The sequence below is a fragment of the Oryctolagus cuniculus genome, chromosome 16 (genome assembly GCF_964237555.1).
Source record: "Oryctolagus cuniculus chromosome 16, mOryCun1.1, whole genome shotgun sequence".
In the NCBI taxonomy this organism is placed as follows: domain Eukaryota; kingdom Metazoa; phylum Chordata; class Mammalia; order Lagomorpha; family Leporidae; genus Oryctolagus; species Oryctolagus cuniculus.
Window position 1 is genome coordinate 18,778,726 of NC_091447.1, and position 16,330 is coordinate 18,795,055.

General features: G+C 60.8%; 2 protein-coding genes across 3 annotated transcripts; both read right to left on the bottom strand.

Annotated features, from left to right (window-relative positions):
- Nucleotides 1-3,938: 3,938 nt before the first annotated feature.
- HOXA7 (homeobox A7) lies at nt 3,939-8,104 on the bottom strand. 2 transcript variants are annotated; one of them, XM_051852772.2, is made up of 3 exons: nt 7,909-8,104; nt 6,334-6,921; nt 3,939-5,445 (listed from the first exon to the last, which is right to left on the bottom strand). In XM_051852772.2, exons 2-3 carry the CDS (start codon nt 6,710-6,712, stop codon nt 5,120-5,122), a joined length of 705 nt encoding a protein of 234 aa, XP_051708732.1. In that variant the 5' UTR covers nt 6,713-6,921; nt 7,909-8,104; the 3' UTR covers nt 3,939-5,119.
- A 5,250-nt stretch (nt 8,105-13,354) lies between these two features.
- On the bottom strand, nt 13,355-15,189 carry HOXA9 (homeobox A9). The gene is made up of 2 exons (NM_001171403.1): nt 14,598-15,189; nt 13,355-13,593 (listed from the first exon to the last, which is right to left on the bottom strand). Exons 1-2 carry the CDS (start codon nt 15,187-15,189, stop codon nt 13,355-13,357), a joined length of 831 nt encoding a protein of 276 aa, NP_001164874.1.
- Nucleotides 15,190-16,330: the final 1,141 nt, after the last annotated feature.

Sequence of the window (16,330 nt, forward strand, 5' to 3'; positions counted from 1 at the left end):
AAAAAGGTATTTTTTTAAGAGAGCCTCGTTTGAAGAAAATCATGTTTGACTTATTGTTTTTTAAACAACATCAGATGACAGGGATTTCAAGCAGGTTATTATTGAAAATGATAACATCATTTTGGAGATGCTGACAAATGTTTACATTTATAATTCTCCCTCATTTCTCCACAGCCCCCACAGGGTTGGGGCTGGTTTGTTTGCTGTTATTATTTACTAGGTTCTGTCCTGGATTCCCGATCTAATAATTGCTCCAGCCAATGAAAGAATTTGGTCTGCCAGCCAAGCGCCAGAAAACATTCTATTTCTGGCTTCTGTAGGAACCAAGATGAACAAATATATTAAATTGAAATCTTTATGTGTTAGCCAAGCTGATGCATATCACATTGGCAGCTGACCAATTTATTTCTCCAGCCGCGCACTCACACACACACACACACACACACACACACACATATATATATATGACACGTGAGAGAACCGTCCCCGTTCAGGCAGGGACGGGAGCCCCATATCCTCCAGCCGGCGTCTCCGGGGAAGGGGACAATGGTCACCCCAGGACTCTCCCATCCAAGCCGCACAGAACGCCCACTTACCTTTGCGCTTTTCTCCGAGGGGGCAGGGTGGCGCGCGGGGCCTCACTGTCCGCCCTTGTCCTGAGCTGCCCACTGAGCCCCTCCACCTCGGCCAGCCTGGAGGGGTGGCCTGCAAGCGTGCATGGGGGCGGCCCGGAAGGCCCCCTCGGTAGTCCAGGCCAGAGCCCAAAGCCTGTAGGTGCGGCCTCTGCCTGTCACAGGCCCTCATCTGCAGCCAGAGCCCGCCTTCCTTGCCATAGCCAATCCTCCTCAGGGCCAGCCAGGCCCGCAGGCCTCAGGACCACAAGTGGTCTCTCTGATTTCAGCATCGCAGAGCCAGCGCGTTCCCCGACCCGGCGTAAGTCCCCAAGGCGTCTTGGGACGCTCAGTTTGGACAGAAGCAGCCGTGACGTGCCAGGCGGCCTGTGCAAACCAGTCTCCATGGTGCTGGTGTGGAGGTGGGGGGAGCCCCGAGTCCATTCCGCAGCCAGCTCCTGTCCTGAGTGGCCGAGGCGCAGAGATTTCCCGGCCAAACAGGTCCTGGGAGACCGTCCCCCAGGTCCCCGTTCGTCCCCTTCTTCCCTGCTTTCTGGGGAATCTCTGAGGGCCCCGTGCAGCGGTCGCGCCAGGCAGCAAGAGGCTGGCTGCGGCTGGCGCCGGTCCCGGCGACGACCACAGCGTGGCAGCAGCGAGCGTCCGGCTCAGTCGCCATAAATAACCTGTCCGCGGCAGCCGCAAGCAGGCAGCCCGCGGCCCCACCGTGCAAATGTGCCGCTGTATCTGCTCCGAGCGCACCCATGGCGCGGCGAAAGGTCCCAGACATCCACAGCCCCTTGTCGATTATACAACACATACAAAGATCACAAGATGCGGTAATAGCCGCAAAACAAAAAAACAGAGAACTCAGACCAGAACCGAGGGATTTTTTTTTTTTTTTTTTTTTTTGGTCGCTGTGCCGGGAGATCTGGGGGCAATCTCTGGCCCAATGCGCACCCAGGCCGAGCCACGGTGCGTGCCACTGCGCTACGCAAAGCCACTGCCACCTGCACCCTCTGTGCCTTCTCCCTGGCGGCTCCGAAAGCAGGCAGAGCCGGGGCGCGGGTGCCAGTTCACTGTGCCCAGGTGGGGATGGGGCGTCCCCCTGTGGCCCAGCCCCGGCTTGCGTCCTTCCTTCAACCTCAGCTGCGGGCCCCTGGCGCCGGTACTAGCGCGACAATGCCCTCCGCGCGGAAACTTCCCACCAAGTAGCACTCGATTAACCCCATCCTCTCCTCCAACACAGAATTCATCCTTGTGCCTATGCCCTCTCCCAGCGTTCCAGACGCGTCTCTCAACGGAAAACCGGCCCGAAGGAAGCAAGCGAGCAGCGCAGAACTCTGGCTGGATTAGTAAGTATCTGTCTGTCCCCCATTCTACCTTCCCGAACCGGTTCCCACGGAACACAAGGCGCTCAGCTGGTGCTAACAAAACGCCCAAGCATTAATGCATTTTACCCTCATCTCGTCCCACCTTCCCAGGTCGGGAACTGTTGGGCACTTCAATCGAGTCCATCAGACCGTGAATAATAACAGTATTAAAAACCCAAACCGGAGAACCTGGCGGGGGACGCAGATGCGGGGCCACTTCCTTTTTGGGCTTCCCGGGGTCGCTGGGGAATAGAGGATAGAGGAGCCCAAGCGCTGCTGTCCCTTGCCAGGGCGCCCGTGCCACCGAGGGAAGGCAGGAGCTCCCTGCCGGGGTGAGCACGGGAGGGCAGAGGGAGGGAGTGGGGTGCGCGCGCGCGCGTTGCCGCGGGCGTGAACGGGTGCGCGCGGGCGAGGCGGAATATGCCCCCTTTGGAAGCCGCCCCGGGTGCCCTCTCACACGGCCGCCGCCGGCGCCAGCGGCCACCTCACCACCTTTGCTCTTGTCTCCTCCCCCCTTGTCTCACCTCAGACCGCGGCTTCCAGGAGCTCCGGCCCCTCTGACAGCTGTCGCTTGGGCAGCCCGGGAGACGAATTGTCCTTCCTGGTGCCGGAGGACGCAGGACATTAGCCAGGTTGCCAGCAGCGAAGCGGCCGCCGCGGCGCCGGGAACTGGGCGCGCCCCACCAGCAGCAGAAGCCGCCAGGCCTGGCCTGGCCGGGGCTTCCCCTCGCTCGCCATCGCCGGACAAAGCGCAACCGAGCCGGGCTGGAAGGCAGAGCTCCTCCGAAGCAGGCAGGACGGAGCGGAGCGAAAGAATGCGGCTCTATTCTCGCAAGGGAAATTATAAAAAAGTTCATGTTCACGGTTCCCATCCACATGACCGACAGCGGCCAATGGAAGGGCCGAACAACTCATAAAGTTGTATTGCAAAGTTGTAAATTTTCATAAACAACAACGGATTTATGACCCTTTCCCCATCACTACGAGGAGGCGGCTCTTACACCGGCGCCATCTTACCGCCGAGGCCGCCCTGAGTCGGGGCCGCAGGTTTTGCAGACCCCTTTGGGCCAGGTTTTTATGAAAAGAGCCCCAAAGCGCCGGCCCAAGCCACTCAGGAGAGTGGAAGGCAGGCCTTGGCGGGACAAACTCAGGATGCTCAGACGGCCTCCCTCGCCCTTCCCCGCACCCAGACGCCCCCGCAGAGGCTGCGCAGCCAGGGGCTCCGGCCCCGGCCCCTCCCCAAACACCTCTGCCGCAGTGCTGGACCCTGGGGCGCCCACGCCTCGCCTGAGGGCGGGGTAGAGACTGCGGCAGATGCCCCAATCCCGCAACCTAGCCCAGGGCCAGGTTCAGGGCGCATGCGGAGTCTGCGACCAGCCGCTGGCTAATGCCGGTTTCCAAGCCCGCTGCGTAGCCTTAGCCTTAGAGGAAAGGCCGGGTTTGGAATTTGCTTATTTTTTTTTCTAGGGAGATTCATGGAATATAATGTACCTATCGAAAATTATGTTTTCAAGGGTCCTAGAAGATGATTGTGCACATGACAAAACCCTGACCAAATCCACCAGAAAGCCACATCTACAGTCATGGAGGGAGGGAAACACAGACACTCGGTTGAGGACAGAGACACGCAATCGGGGACACAGAAACATATGCACCCAATTATGGACACGGAAATACACACAATAGTGAATGCAGAAATGCACACCCAGTTATGGAATTACGTAAAAATACAAACATGCACAGAACCAAGTAATATGTACAAAAATGGACAATACAAGGTAACACACATATGAAAGTGCGAGTTATGAACACACACACACACCCCTACACTCGGACCCCAGGATAGTCCCTGCCAGTTTTGCAGGCCCACTGCCCCTCTGGGGGCACACAGCCATGCTTGTCCCCCATCAAACTCCTCCTCGCATACCCCAGGTCCCTTTGGATAAAGCAGTATGGGTTTCTTTGTCACCAAGCATCTTTATTTTTCTGTTACATAAAACATGGTTAGCTGGGCTGGCAAATGTGCCTTCCGTGCTCCCCAGGCTGGGGCTGAAGGGGACACAGGGTAACACAGGAGATGAAGGGCACTGGGAAAGGCACGGGACCTCCCTGCCCACTACAGAGTTAGCTCAAGACAACACACCATGCTACAAAGTCACCCATAAACATATCCAGCCAGAGTCAAGACACTGCCTTACAAATGAGCTCCAAGACTATAGAAATGACAAAAAAAAAAAAAAAAAAAAAAAAGTTCAAATATACAGTATTTTCCATTGTAGGAAAAGTCAGGGTATACATAATTGAAATGGCTGAACAGGACACAGGGGCCCAGGGAGTGGATGGCCAGGCTGGGAGCAACTCCAGAGCCCTACTAGGCAGAGGCTAGCACAGGAATGCTCCCCTCCAGAGTGGGGGTGTTGGACCTGAACACTTGGGGGTGCCCAAGCCAGAGAAGGAAGGGTTCTGGGTTGCAGCACTTCGAATGCTTTGGAATAAATATATTATTTTTTCAATTTAAATAGAAGCCAATGCCCTGGTCCCTGGCCCCCAGTGCCTTCTCGATGACACCTGAGGGACCCAAAGGGCTGCCTGCTGGAAGCAGTGGGGGCCTTTGGCCTGGGCGGGGCCCGTGATAGGTAGCAGGCAAGCCAGCCAGCACTACATAGGTAGTTTGGGTGAGTAGGTAGTACAGAGTCAGGTTCTTGCGCGGACGCATATGGGAGATGGTGCTGGGGGTCTGCCAGTGTTGGGACATGCTGGGCTTCCTGGAGGCGGAGGCCCAGTGGGGCTGGGCCCATAGGTAGTCTGGGGAGGCCCCAAGAAGAGGCCTGTGCTAGGTAGTATTTTGGCTGTGCCAGTACCGAGTGGCTGGCCTGGGGTAGGGGGAAATTTGTCCGGGTCCTCCAAGCAGAGGGGATCCCCCAAGGTGACCCAGTCTCCGTGCCGCTCAGTCCAGAAAAAGTGGGAACTTGAGTGGGTGATGGGGTGGATGGGGTGCGGTTTGGGGACTGGGGTTTGGGTTTTTTTTTTTTAATCATTTTATTGTTTTCCCCATTTTGTAAATAAAACCAGTGAGTCTCTTAAAGACGCTTTTCCGACTGTCCACTGCAGCCAGGGCCCCCAGCTGGGCCCTGCCCCTCATTCTTCCTCCTCTTCCTCCTCTTCATCTTCATCGTCGTCCTCGTCTTCAGCCTTGTCGGCGGCGGCGGCGGCGGCGGCGGCGGCGGCAGGCGCAGCGCCCTCGGGGGCTGAGGCGGCCGCCTGCCCCTCGTCCTTGTGCTCTTTCTTCCACTTCATGCGGCGGTTCTGGAACCAGATCTTGATCTGGCGCTCGGTGAGGCAGAGCGCATGGGCGATCTCGATGCGCCGCCGCCGTGTCAGGTAGCGGTTGAAGTGGAACTCCTTCTCCAGCTCCAGCGTCTGGTAGCGCGTGTAGGTCTGGCGGCCCCGCTTCCTGTCGGGTCCTGAGACAGACACGTGGACACACGGACAGAGAAGCAGACAGGGACACGGACAGGACGGTGCATTAGCCGGGCCGCAGTCCCAGACCCGTAGCTTCCTCCCCGCCCACCCACACACCCACCCACCCCCCCTGGATCTCATCCCCAGGCTGGGCTGGGGGAGGAGGCCGGTGCAGGGGAAGACCCCAACTGCAGTGCCCAACGCGCAGGCAGCCCTGTAAAGCAGCAAAGGCGCGCAACCCCAACCTCACCACCGACCTTTCCAGCCCGCTACGCATCCACAATGTGCCGCTGTCCCCTGACAAAGGGAAATCGCAAATGCAGAGTGTGGGCAAGTGGGAGACCCTCCCCGGCGGCCGGCGCCCCCATCCCCACACCCTCCCAAGGGCACACCACCCCTCTGTCCCTAGTCCCTCCTGGCCCTGTCTTGAAATGGCCCCTGGCACGGAGGCGCGTGAGGGGCCCTGCATGGCTAGGCTCTCCGTGTTTTGGAGAAAGAAAAGCCAGGCAGAAAGAAAAAAAGAGAGAAGAGAGAGCGAGAAAGTGAAGGAAGGGAGGGAGAGAAGGAGAGAACAGCGAACAAAGTTAATGTTAAAATTCCAAGGCAAATGGAGTTAAATAAATTTACGAGGATCGAACCCATTAATTGGGTCATAAAAAGTTTTATGAGCCTCATTTACATACAATGCTATGGGCTCTCCACGCAATGGCGCCTCAGCCCTAATTAAAACCAGAAAGGCAGCGCTGCCCGGAGTCACCGGGCCGCCGGCTCTCGGCCGCCCGGCTCTGCTCTCCCCAGCCCGGCGCTCCGCGCTCCGAAGCGCGGCACTCCCAGCTCCCGGCTCCCGGCCCACCCGCCGGCCCGCCGACCCGCCTGGCAGCTGCGCCTACCTGAAGACCGCATCCAGGGGTAGATGCGGAAATTGGCCTCGGCCGGGCCGTGCAGCGCGCCCTCGTCCGCCTTGTCGCAGGCGCCTTTGGCGAGGTCCCCGCAGAGCCCCGGGATGTTTTGGTCGTAGGAGGCGCAGGGCAGGTTGCCGTAGGCGTCGGTACCCAGGCCGTAGCCGGACGCGAAGGGGCTCTGGTACAGGGGGCTGTTGACATTGTACAAGCCCGGTACGGTCGAGGCGAAGGCACCGGCGCCCGCCCCGTAGCCGCTTCTCTGCGAGTTGGGCGCAAAGGAGCAAGAAGTCGGCTCGGCATTTTGGAACAGAGAAGCCCCCGCCGTATATTTGCTAAAAAGCGCGTTCACATAATACGAAGAACTCATAATTTTGACCTGTGATTTGTTGTCCGGCAGCTTTCAGTGTCGGTTTTACGAGGTAGCGTGATATATGATAACATTACACCCCCAGATTTACACCAAACCCCATTTTCTTTTGGACGGAGCTCGCCGCAGCACGTGACCGCCCACATGACCGCCTCCGCCAATCTCAGCAGCCCTCACAGGTGGTCTGGCTCCACCGAGCCCGCGGCTGCCTAGAATGGAAGGAGAAGAGGCTCAAATATGCGGCCGACGAATCTGCCCGCGCCCGGCAGGCCCGGCGCGCCCCGCGGGGAAGGACCTCGCAGCTCCGCGCGGGCGCCCTGCGGCCCTGCGGCCCTGCGGCCCGGGTGCGGAGACTGCGCACGGCCGGACGCAGCCGACTCCCTAGTGCGTGTCAGTGAACCCTGGACCAAGCTGGTGGCTCCCTCTCCGTTCTGCGGACCAGCCCCTGGAGGATGCTTGTGTCCCGCGCCCTCGCCTGCCCTGCGGTGGCCTTGAGTGCGGCTCTTGGCTGTGGGCCGGGCTCTTGGCCTGCGTCTGCCCCAGCCAGGTCCAGGGGGCGTCAGGCGGGACTTAGACCCCCGCCCGGTCGCGGCCGGCGCGGCATCGCTTCCAGCTGCAAACTGGAACCATGTGGTTCGAATAAAATCAACGTCTCCCAGCTTCCTTTCCTTAATCGGCGGCGCACTGTTTATCCGCCCTAAAGGAAGCAGTGAAATATTTATCTGTTAATGAGCCTCATTTGCCAACAGATTTATTAACGTGGGGTTCCCCTCCCTCCTCCCGGACGCTGCGGCCCTGCAGGCTGCGTGCGTTCACTCCTGGGCACCTGGCTGGCCTCCCGATAATGGCCGAGCCGAGCCCTTCTTTGTCCTCCCGCAAACCCCCGGTTTTCCCTGGCTCACGGGGAGCCAGATCTCTCACCCACCACCCACCCCCGCATCTTGTAAAAACCTCAAGCCCCACACCTCTCCAAACGCCACCCTTGCCATGTGGTGCCCCGCAGCCGTCACCGCAGTCACCCCTGAACCTCCACCTCGTGGGCTGGGTGTCTGGGAGCAATCTGGAGAGAAGAGAGGGGGCTGGGGAGTCCCAGTTCTTTTGGCTACTGCATCTTCCCGTGTACAAACTCGCTGGGAGCTGAGAACACTGGTCTCCCTCCCTCCCTACCATCCAGGTCCACAACTCGTGGTGCCTACCTTTCCAGGCCTCCAGCCCCTGCCCGGTGTCGGCCCATAGGAAGCCCCCGCTGCCCACCGCTCCCTTGGAGTACGGTGGGGCAAATCGTTCCCCTAAACGCCTCATAAACTGCCCAGCCGCGCTGGAAGCCGGGCCACCTTTTACTGCCCGGCTGGATTGCACACCATAAACCCGACCTCACAATGGAATTGCCCCGGAAATTCTTCTCTGAATTATAGAGTTTGGTTCTGGTGTACAAAGCCCTCCTCATCCCATTCGCAGGGTCCAGGCCGTCCCCTGTTCACTGCACCCTCTCGGGCGGGGGTCCTGGGAGCACAAAAGGCGGAGGGGGTGTTCAGATCCTGGTGCAGGGGGCCTCAGCTCCTGCCCGGCGACCCGCCCAGGCTTGCGTGGGGAGGCAGGGGCTGCCTGAGAGGGGGCAGGTAGGCGCTGGGCTGTCTCCCATGAGTATGGGAGTGGGGGCGCAATATCCGGGGATGCCCTTTATGGTGGATCTGGCTGCTTCCACTCCTCAGATGGCGAAAGGAGTGGGTAAGATGGGACAGGAGAAAAAAAATCCACCAAATATTCCAAATAAGTGTCGCCTTCCGGCAGGAAATAAAAACATGAAAAAGTTAAAGGAAGACGAAGCAAAGAAGAAGCAGCCCAGCAGATCAAAGAGGCGGAATTAGACGGCTTTAGACCAATAAATTGTTCTTTGGGTGACACACGGCAAGGCGCAAAAAGAAAGGCCCGGGCCCGCCGCCGCCGTCTGTCTAGACGCAGGCGACAGCGACGGCGTTCTGAGCAGAGCCCGCCCTAGGCGAGCTCCTACTCACCCCCCAGCCCGAGTGGGCCGCGATTTCGCGGGGCCCGGGAAGTAGCGCGCGTCCCCTTGCGAGTGAGGACTGGGTGCCTTGCCTCGGGCTTGTCTCCGGGCGGGTCTTGCCCGGCGCGCGTCCAAGCGATTGTGGCAGGACGCACTGTCCCTCCGCGCGGGCCAAACAGGATCCGGATGCTGCCCGCGAGGCCTCGGCCCTTCGGCGCCCACGTTGGCCAACTGGGCCGAATCCCGCGGGCACCGAAACTCTCCTTTCGTTTCTCGGCTTCTCTCCGTCCCTCTGCCTTCCGTGGTCGGGTTGTGAAACGAAAAGATGCACAGTGTCAAGCTTTCGGGGACCGCCGTTTAATCGCGTGCAATCGGGCCACGGATTCCCCATTTATTTGACCGAATACAGGCGGGAGCTCTGGGTTATGCGTGATAAGAACAGAAACGCCGACTGGCGCGCAGCCTGGCGCAGGCACGTGTGGGCGGCTTTCCAAGCGGGCGACCGATTGCGGTTGGCACTTTGCACTGCGCCCCTAGGGCCGGCTTCCCAGCCCCCTGGCAGTGGGTTTTCCTTGCTGCCAGAGTCCCCAACCTTTAAATGCAGCTGAAAAGGTAAACCCGGCTCTCAGCCGCAAAGGGCGCCTGTCGGAGAGCCCGGCGGCCGGGGATGTGCTTCTCCAGACTTGCTTCCACCTGGGGAACCGTCCCTAGCCTTGGCGCACTTGGGCTCTGGCCGGAGTCGGGTCTTGCGTGGGCGAAGGCCCGCATCTCCCAGGCAGCCTCCCAACCGGCCAAGGGCAAGCGAGGCCCTACCGGGCAGTCCACCAGGCCTCGGAGACCTGGGGCGTCCGGCACCTACCTGGGGCCTCCGAGGTCGGTGGAGGGGAGCGATGGCCACCGACCTGCGGCTTCGTGTTGAGAACGCAAATCGAGCTTTCCACTGTGCGCCCCCCGGTCGGGCTTAGCCGTTTATTTGCGGTTTTACAGTAAGTGGAGCTTGCTACCTGCGGCTTGAACCCCGCCATGGGCGACTCAGGGATGAGCTAGAAAATGCTATCAATCAGATGCTTACAGAAATTAAATGAAGCCGGGCACACACCAGCGTGTGTATTTAAACACGGAGAGAGGAGAGACAGGGAGAGAGAGGAGAGGAGCCACGTCAGCCAGAAGCCGCCCCCGGTTTTACTGCGCGTGCAGTTCGGAGATGCGGATCGTAAACGTTTTGTGGGCTTGGCAAAGACGATTACGACCCAAATAAACGCACGGTGCGGCGCGTTCACAGGGCTCGGGGTGCTCCGAAGCATTCTGTTGGTTTTGCGTTTCCTCCAGAAACCAAGGCACACCCGGGGCCGATCCTGGCCCCTGGGACCGGGGACAGGAAGCGCCCAGGATTGGGGTCTCCTCCCGGCAGGGCCTTTTGAGCGAGGAACCCCGGAGCAGCCTTGGCGCCTCTAAGGCCGAGGGGAGAGCGCGCAGGAAAGGCAGGTTCCACGACGTGAGCGCCAACTCTGCAGCAAGGGTGTTCTCATAATTATTTTTACAAATCACATTTATTTGAGAATGACCAAAGCAGGTCCTTGGCTGTCTCCCGGGTTTCTCCATCCGGGCCAACTCCCGGCAGAGCTGCACCAATCTCCACGAATGGTTTTTATGCCCAATTTTCACCGCTTAATTTCATCGTCATGTTCTCCAGCCAGCTGAATCCCGGGGTCCCGGCGCTGGCTCGCCAGGCCCTGCGCCCAACCCTGACCCCGCGCAGGTTTCGCAGGCCTGCGGAGCTAGGGCCGCGCCGTGCGCCTCCGTGCGCCCTCTGCGGGGTCGTCCGTTCCGGAGGCTGTAGGCGTTTGTCCCCGAGTCTGCCGCCGGTCAGCTGAAGTGGGGGCGGTCCCCGCGCGCCTCGCCGTCCCAGGCCTGTGCCGAGCTGGCCGTGGACAGTGACCGTGGAGTCGTCCCTGTGCCAGGCGCTGGGGCCCCGCAGCCGCCCGGACAGCCGCAGCCCCGCAGGGAGGTGGGGGGGTCCTCGGGTGGCTCCCGGGAGGCGCGAGCGGTGCGGGTCACTCCAGCCCCCGCTGCGTGCTTATTTCCCAGCGAGGCTTCCAGCCCAGCGTGAGCAGCACCGAAAATATGCGACTGCGGTTCATTGAAGCTGGGGCTCCCATTCTAGAGAAGCTCGCGTCAAGTCGACATCTTAGGAACTTCCAGGGGTGGCGGCGGCGGGAGATGGCGGCAAGGAAGCCTCTTACGTGGAGCCACACTGCCATCTGCTGGCCGGGCCTGGACACTGCAGCCGCGGCCGGCCTGAACTTCGGCGGCGGAGGCCGACTCCCCGCACCGCGCCGCGGCCACTCCCGGCCGAGGCGGGGCGAGGGCCCAGTGCCCCGGGGGGTCTGCGTGGAGCCCGGAACCTGCGCTGCGGAGGGGGCGATGCCCATAAAAGAGAGCTGTTTCCGCAGCCGCTTTATCGGCGGCAGACGGGGGGCAAACAAATGAAAGAGCTTTGGTAGAATATCCTAATTGAGGCTGGACAGTTGTAAACTCATTAAGGGCCGAATTCCAGACGGTTCGCAGACCGGGCCTTTATGGCTCACCCTTACTGCCCACGCTTTGAAGTTCCTCGGGTCTGCGACAACAGAGGGCGTCCCAACCTGGCGTAGGGCTGGGGGGGGGGAGGGGGCGCCCCACCGCCCGCGCCCGGGCTCCCCCGAAAGCTCCAGAACGCCGCCGGCTTTGTGGAAGCCTCGAGGGGGAGGGCGACGCGCGGGAGGAGACGGGGTGGGGGCGAGGGCGACCACTCCGGCCACATCTGCAGGCCGCTGCGGCCTCCGGAGGGGCGTGCGTCCCCCCGCAGCCCTTTACACCCCATAAACCCTAACAGCCCTCATTTTCTTTTATGGCGCTTCGGGGCGCCGCGGCTGCCGCGAGCGGCCTTCCCGGGCCGGGCTTTGTGCTGCATCCACGCTCGCTCTCTCGGCGGCCGGGGCTAGCAGAACCCGGCAGTGCGGGGGGCGCAGGCTGCCGCGCGGGGCGCCTTGGTCTCCCGCTTCTCGCTTGGGAGCCTGCTGGGGTGGCACCCCGGGCCTTGGGTGCTGCCGCCGCGCCCCAGACCGCGCGTCCCCTGCCCGCGCAGGCCTTGAGCGTCTCCGTGGCCTGCGCTCGGGAACTCGCCGCGCCCCCAGGCCTCCCCGCCGTCCCGCAGACCGGGGGCAGGCCCTGCGCTCGGCCTGGCCGCCGGTTATCCGGCTCGCTCCTCTGCTTGCTCCGCCGGGCGGCTGGCTGGGCCCTCGAGGCCTGGCTGCGGCCGCTCCCGCAAAACTAGGGCTCCTTCCACCCTCCGCAGTCCCGGCTCCGGTCCCCCACCCAGGCTCAAGGAGCAGACCCGCAAAAACAAAAGTAAACAAAAGCACCATAGGAAAGAATCCATATATTTTTATTTTGGCAAAAAGTTAAATATTTCAACACAACAGTTTGGTCAGTAGGCCTTGAGGTAACTATTGCAAAACAGTGTGTGTTCAGCCCGATGGGGAACCGGGAGTCATCCAAGACACACAGCCACCGTCGCCCAACGGCGGTTCCATGTGTGTAATTTATTCTCAATAAAATCAACTCCATAAAACAAGCATTGTACCCACCCCACCCCACCCCCTCCCCCATTACAACGAAGCCCAAGCCGTAGGTAGGTAGGTAGTCGCTTCTGCACTCGGTACAGCCCCGCACCTCCTGGCTGCTCGCCCCGGGCCAAGCCGAGGCACGGTCTTCCAGCCGCTCCGGTTCTGTATTGGGCACCGAGAGGGGGCCGAGAGGGAGCCGCCCTCCGGGGCCTGCAGCATTTCGGAAGCTGGGTGGGAGTCGCGGCGAGGGGAGAGGACACCAGGAAGCTGTGCAGGCTTGCATTTTTTTTTTTTTTTTGCAACGTTCATTTCCCCGGAGACACGTACAGCGAGTGCACACCAGCGGACCCACGGCCTCTTACACAGAACACGGTCCCACGACAGAGCTACACCCTATGCAATGCCCCCTCCCTGCTAAACACCCTGAGTTCCAATCGAATGCCACCTAGCACAGGAGTTTGAGTCACAAAACGTAATCACCACACACACACACTCACGCACACACACCCACAAAAACGCAAACGAAACAAAAAACACAGTGTTCAAGTATCTGGGCAGAGGGCTCTGCCGCACAAAGCAAATTAAATTAGCTACAGACTAAAAACTAAGCAGCCCGCCTCCAGTTGTGCGTTATAAAAAGGTAGTTTTTTTTTCTTTTGTTTTAAGTCAGGAACAGGTAGATTTCTTAAATATATACAAGCTAGCACACAGAGCCGACAGCGCTAATGCCTCCCTTGTTTCTTCTTTCTTTCTCTTTCTTTCTTTCTTTCTTTCTTTCTTTCTTTCTTTCTTTCTTTCTTTCTTTCTTCTTCTTCTTCTTCTTTTTTTTTCGTGTGTTTGGATGTCTTACAGAAAATGGAAAGCTTACAATACCTCCTGCATCAAAAAGACTGGCCTAGGAGCCGGGGGAGAGCAGAGGCAGGGGTGGAGAGCCGCATTGTGCGGGCTGGAACTGAGAGAGGGAGCCGCTGCCCCCTCTCCTCTCTCTCTCTCTCTAGTTCGCTCTTTCCCACGCGACCCCGCAGGGCGTCACTCGTCCTTCGCCCGGTCCTTGTTGATCTTCTTCATCTTCATCCTGCGGTTCTGGAACCAGATCTTGACCTGCCTCTCGGTGAGGTTGAGCAGCCGCGCCACCTCGTACCTGCGGTCCCGGGTGAGGTACATGTTGAACAGGAACTCCTTCTCCAGCTCCAGCGTCTGGTGCTTGGTGTAAGGGCAGCGCTTCTTCCGCGTGGAGCGCGCGTGCAGCCAGTTGGCCGCCGGGTTATCTGCGGGGCACAGAGACACTGCGTTGAGCGGGAGCAGCCGCACCGAGCGCGGGCCGGCATCCAGGGAGCCTGCGGCAGACGCGACGCCGCGGAGCCTGCTTGGGGAGGCAGCCGGGTCTGGGACGCGATGGTCCCCGGGGCGGGCGTACGCACTGACGGGCACTGACAATGGCGCACAGCAGCGAAACCTTGGCTCCCCTGCCCTCCGCGGCCCTGCGGCCCCCTCCCCGCTTCCACGCGCTGCGCAGAGCGATCTGGAAACCCAGCTCCCCGCCAAGTACAGGGAAGCTACGCTGCCCTGCGTCCTGGCACTGGATCTCTCTCTCTCTCTCTCTCTCTCTCTCTCTCTCTCTCTCTCTCTGCCCTTCCCAGCCTTCCCTTCTCTATCCCCCTATTTATCCTGGGAGGCCTAGCTAGCCAGGCAGGCCGCTGGGGTGCCTCCAGCGCCTTCGGACAGGTCTCCGGCCTATTCTGAATCGTCAGGCCACGGGAGTCCCAGTGGCCTGGGCGCCCGCGACCGCATCTTGGGCGACATGGACGCTGCCGCCGGCGCAAGGCATAGGGGGAGACAGCCGCTCTGCCAGCGGCCGGGCTCGGGCTGCCCCGGCCGCCGCCGCCGCCGGCCGCGCACAAAAGACTCTCTCGATCGCGCTGCTTTCGAAGAACCGCCCCGAGGATCTCTCTGTCCCCGGCCCAGGCAGCCAAGGAGAGGGGCGGCCGGTCTTGGCTCGGCCCGAAGTTTCGCCCGCCCCGCCCCCCTCTCGCCGCAGTAGCCTTTTCCCCTCCCCCAAGGCCGGCGGACAGGCTGGCCACTTCGCCCTGGACTTGGGGCTCCCATCTCAGGAGACCCAAACACCAACTTCTGCTGGCTCCAGCTCATAAGGCTCCCAGCGTGGACGAAGGCAGTCTCGAGGAAAAAAAAAAAAAAAAAAAGACTGGCAGGCTGGCAGATCCGGGTGGCCGGCGTGGAGGCGGCGGCTGGTGCGGAGGGAGGAGGCACTTACTGGGGTCGATGGGGGGCTTGTCTCCGCCGCTCTCATTCTCAGCATTGTTTTCGGAGAAGGCGCCTTCGCTGGGCTGTTTTTCTCTATCAACTGGAGGAGAACCACAAGTATAGTCAGTCAGGGACAAATTGTGAGTGTCAAGCGTGGGACAGTCACCCCTTCTGGCCGACAGCGGTTCAGGTTTAATGCCGTAAGGCCGGCTGGAGGGCAAGCCCGCGAAGGAGAGCGCGCCGGGCGTGGGCTCCAGCCAGGAGCGCATGTACCTGCCGTCCGGTGCCGCCGCCGCCACGGGCGCCTGGGGGTGCACGTAGGGGTGGTGGTGGTGGTGGTGGTGGTACACGGCCGCAGGCACCGCGCTGGCACCCGCCGCGTGCACCGGGCTCCACGAGGCGCCGAACACCGCCGCCTTGGACTGGAAGCTGCACGGGCTGAAGTCGGGGTGCTCGGTCAGCGCCGCGGCGGCCGCCTGCCGCGGGGGCTGGCCCAGGGCCCCCGGCGGCGCGTAGCGGCCGGCGCTCAGCTCGTCGGCGGCGTCCGCGCCCAGCAGGAGCGAGTCCACGTAGTAGTTGCCCAGGGCGCCGGTGGTGGCCATCGCCGTGCCCCGCGCCCGGCCGGCCCAACCCGACCCGCGGAAATTATGAAACTGCAGATTTCATGTAACAACTTGGTGGCACCAGGGGGGAAGTACAGTCACCTAATAAGTCGCCAGCGCCCGCGCCCCCATTGGCCGCGCGCGTCACGTGCCCGCCCGGCAGAACAATAACGCGTAAATCACTCCGCACGCTATTAATGGCCCGGTGTTTTGCAGTCATAATTTTTATAGCAAAAGCCATATGTTTTTATGCAAAGGGATCGCGCCGCTCCACGATCGGGTTTGTTTTAATTGTGGCCAACGAAGATTAAAAGATCAACCCTGGCTTTGTCTCTGTTTCCTCCCCTGCCCCCCAATCCCACCGGACACGCGCGCGCGCGCCCAAACACACGGACACACACACGCGCGCGCGCTTCTTAAGCGGACTATTTTATACCACAATTAATCACGCCATCGGGAAGGCGCGGGTCCCGCGTGCGGGTGCGGCCAGTGGAGCCCCTCACATAAAATTAGACAATAATTGAAGCCATAAAAAGCAGCCAAATCGCATTCTCGCTCTACTGTATTTAAATCTATATTTATGATATTTCATAAGGAGTTATTGTTTCCGAAGCCACACGGGCCGGTGGGAAGTCGGCGACGACCGACAGATTCCTTTGCCTCGCTGTGGCTCCCAGCTGTAAAAATTTATGAGGACTTGGAAAGGTTAAATTAGACTGTTGTGTTTGGTCGGCGCACTCCCTGTAAATAATCGCTGCGGTCCCTGGGACGTGGGAGTTTACCCTCGGCCGGCCCGGAAAAGTCAAATTCAACGCGGTATCGCTCCCAAACCGAGCCGCCGCCATCCCTACCCCAGCGCACCGGGCAGGCACCGGCCACCGAAGGGGCACCGCCCGGCGAGGGCGCCCCTAGCCCGCCAGACTGGCCGGAGCCCAACACTCGCCCTGGTTCCTCCACAGCACGGGCCCCACCGAGGAGCTGGCGGCCGGAGAGCAGCCCGTTGGCCCCAAGGCGAAGAGGCTGGAGGGCCTGGGGGCGCGGCGCGCCTGGCCCCCGGCCCGCATCCACACGCACACGCGCGCCTGGCTGGGCGACGGCGGAGAATCCGGTTTTCCGCGCCGGCGCCGAGACCGCGGACGAC

Excerpts from the sequence above, each read along its gene's own strand:
- HOXA7 (XM_051852772.2), bottom strand. The coding sequence starts at position 6,712 with ATGAGTTCTTCGTATTATGTGAACGCGCTTTTTAGCAAATATACGGCG. Across the intron at positions 5,446-6,333 it reads CCCCTGGATGCGGTCTTCAG|GACCCGACAGGAAGCGGGGC; the intron begins GTAGGCGCAGCT and ends TGTCTGTCTCAG.
- HOXA9 (NM_001171403.1), bottom strand. The coding sequence starts at position 15,189 with ATGGCCACCACCGGCGCCCTGGGCAACTACTACGTGGACTCGCTCCTG. Across the intron at positions 13,594-14,597 it reads CAAGCCCCCCATCGACCCCA|ATAACCCGGCGGCCAACTGG; the intron begins GTAAGTGCCTCC and ends TGTGCCCCGCAG.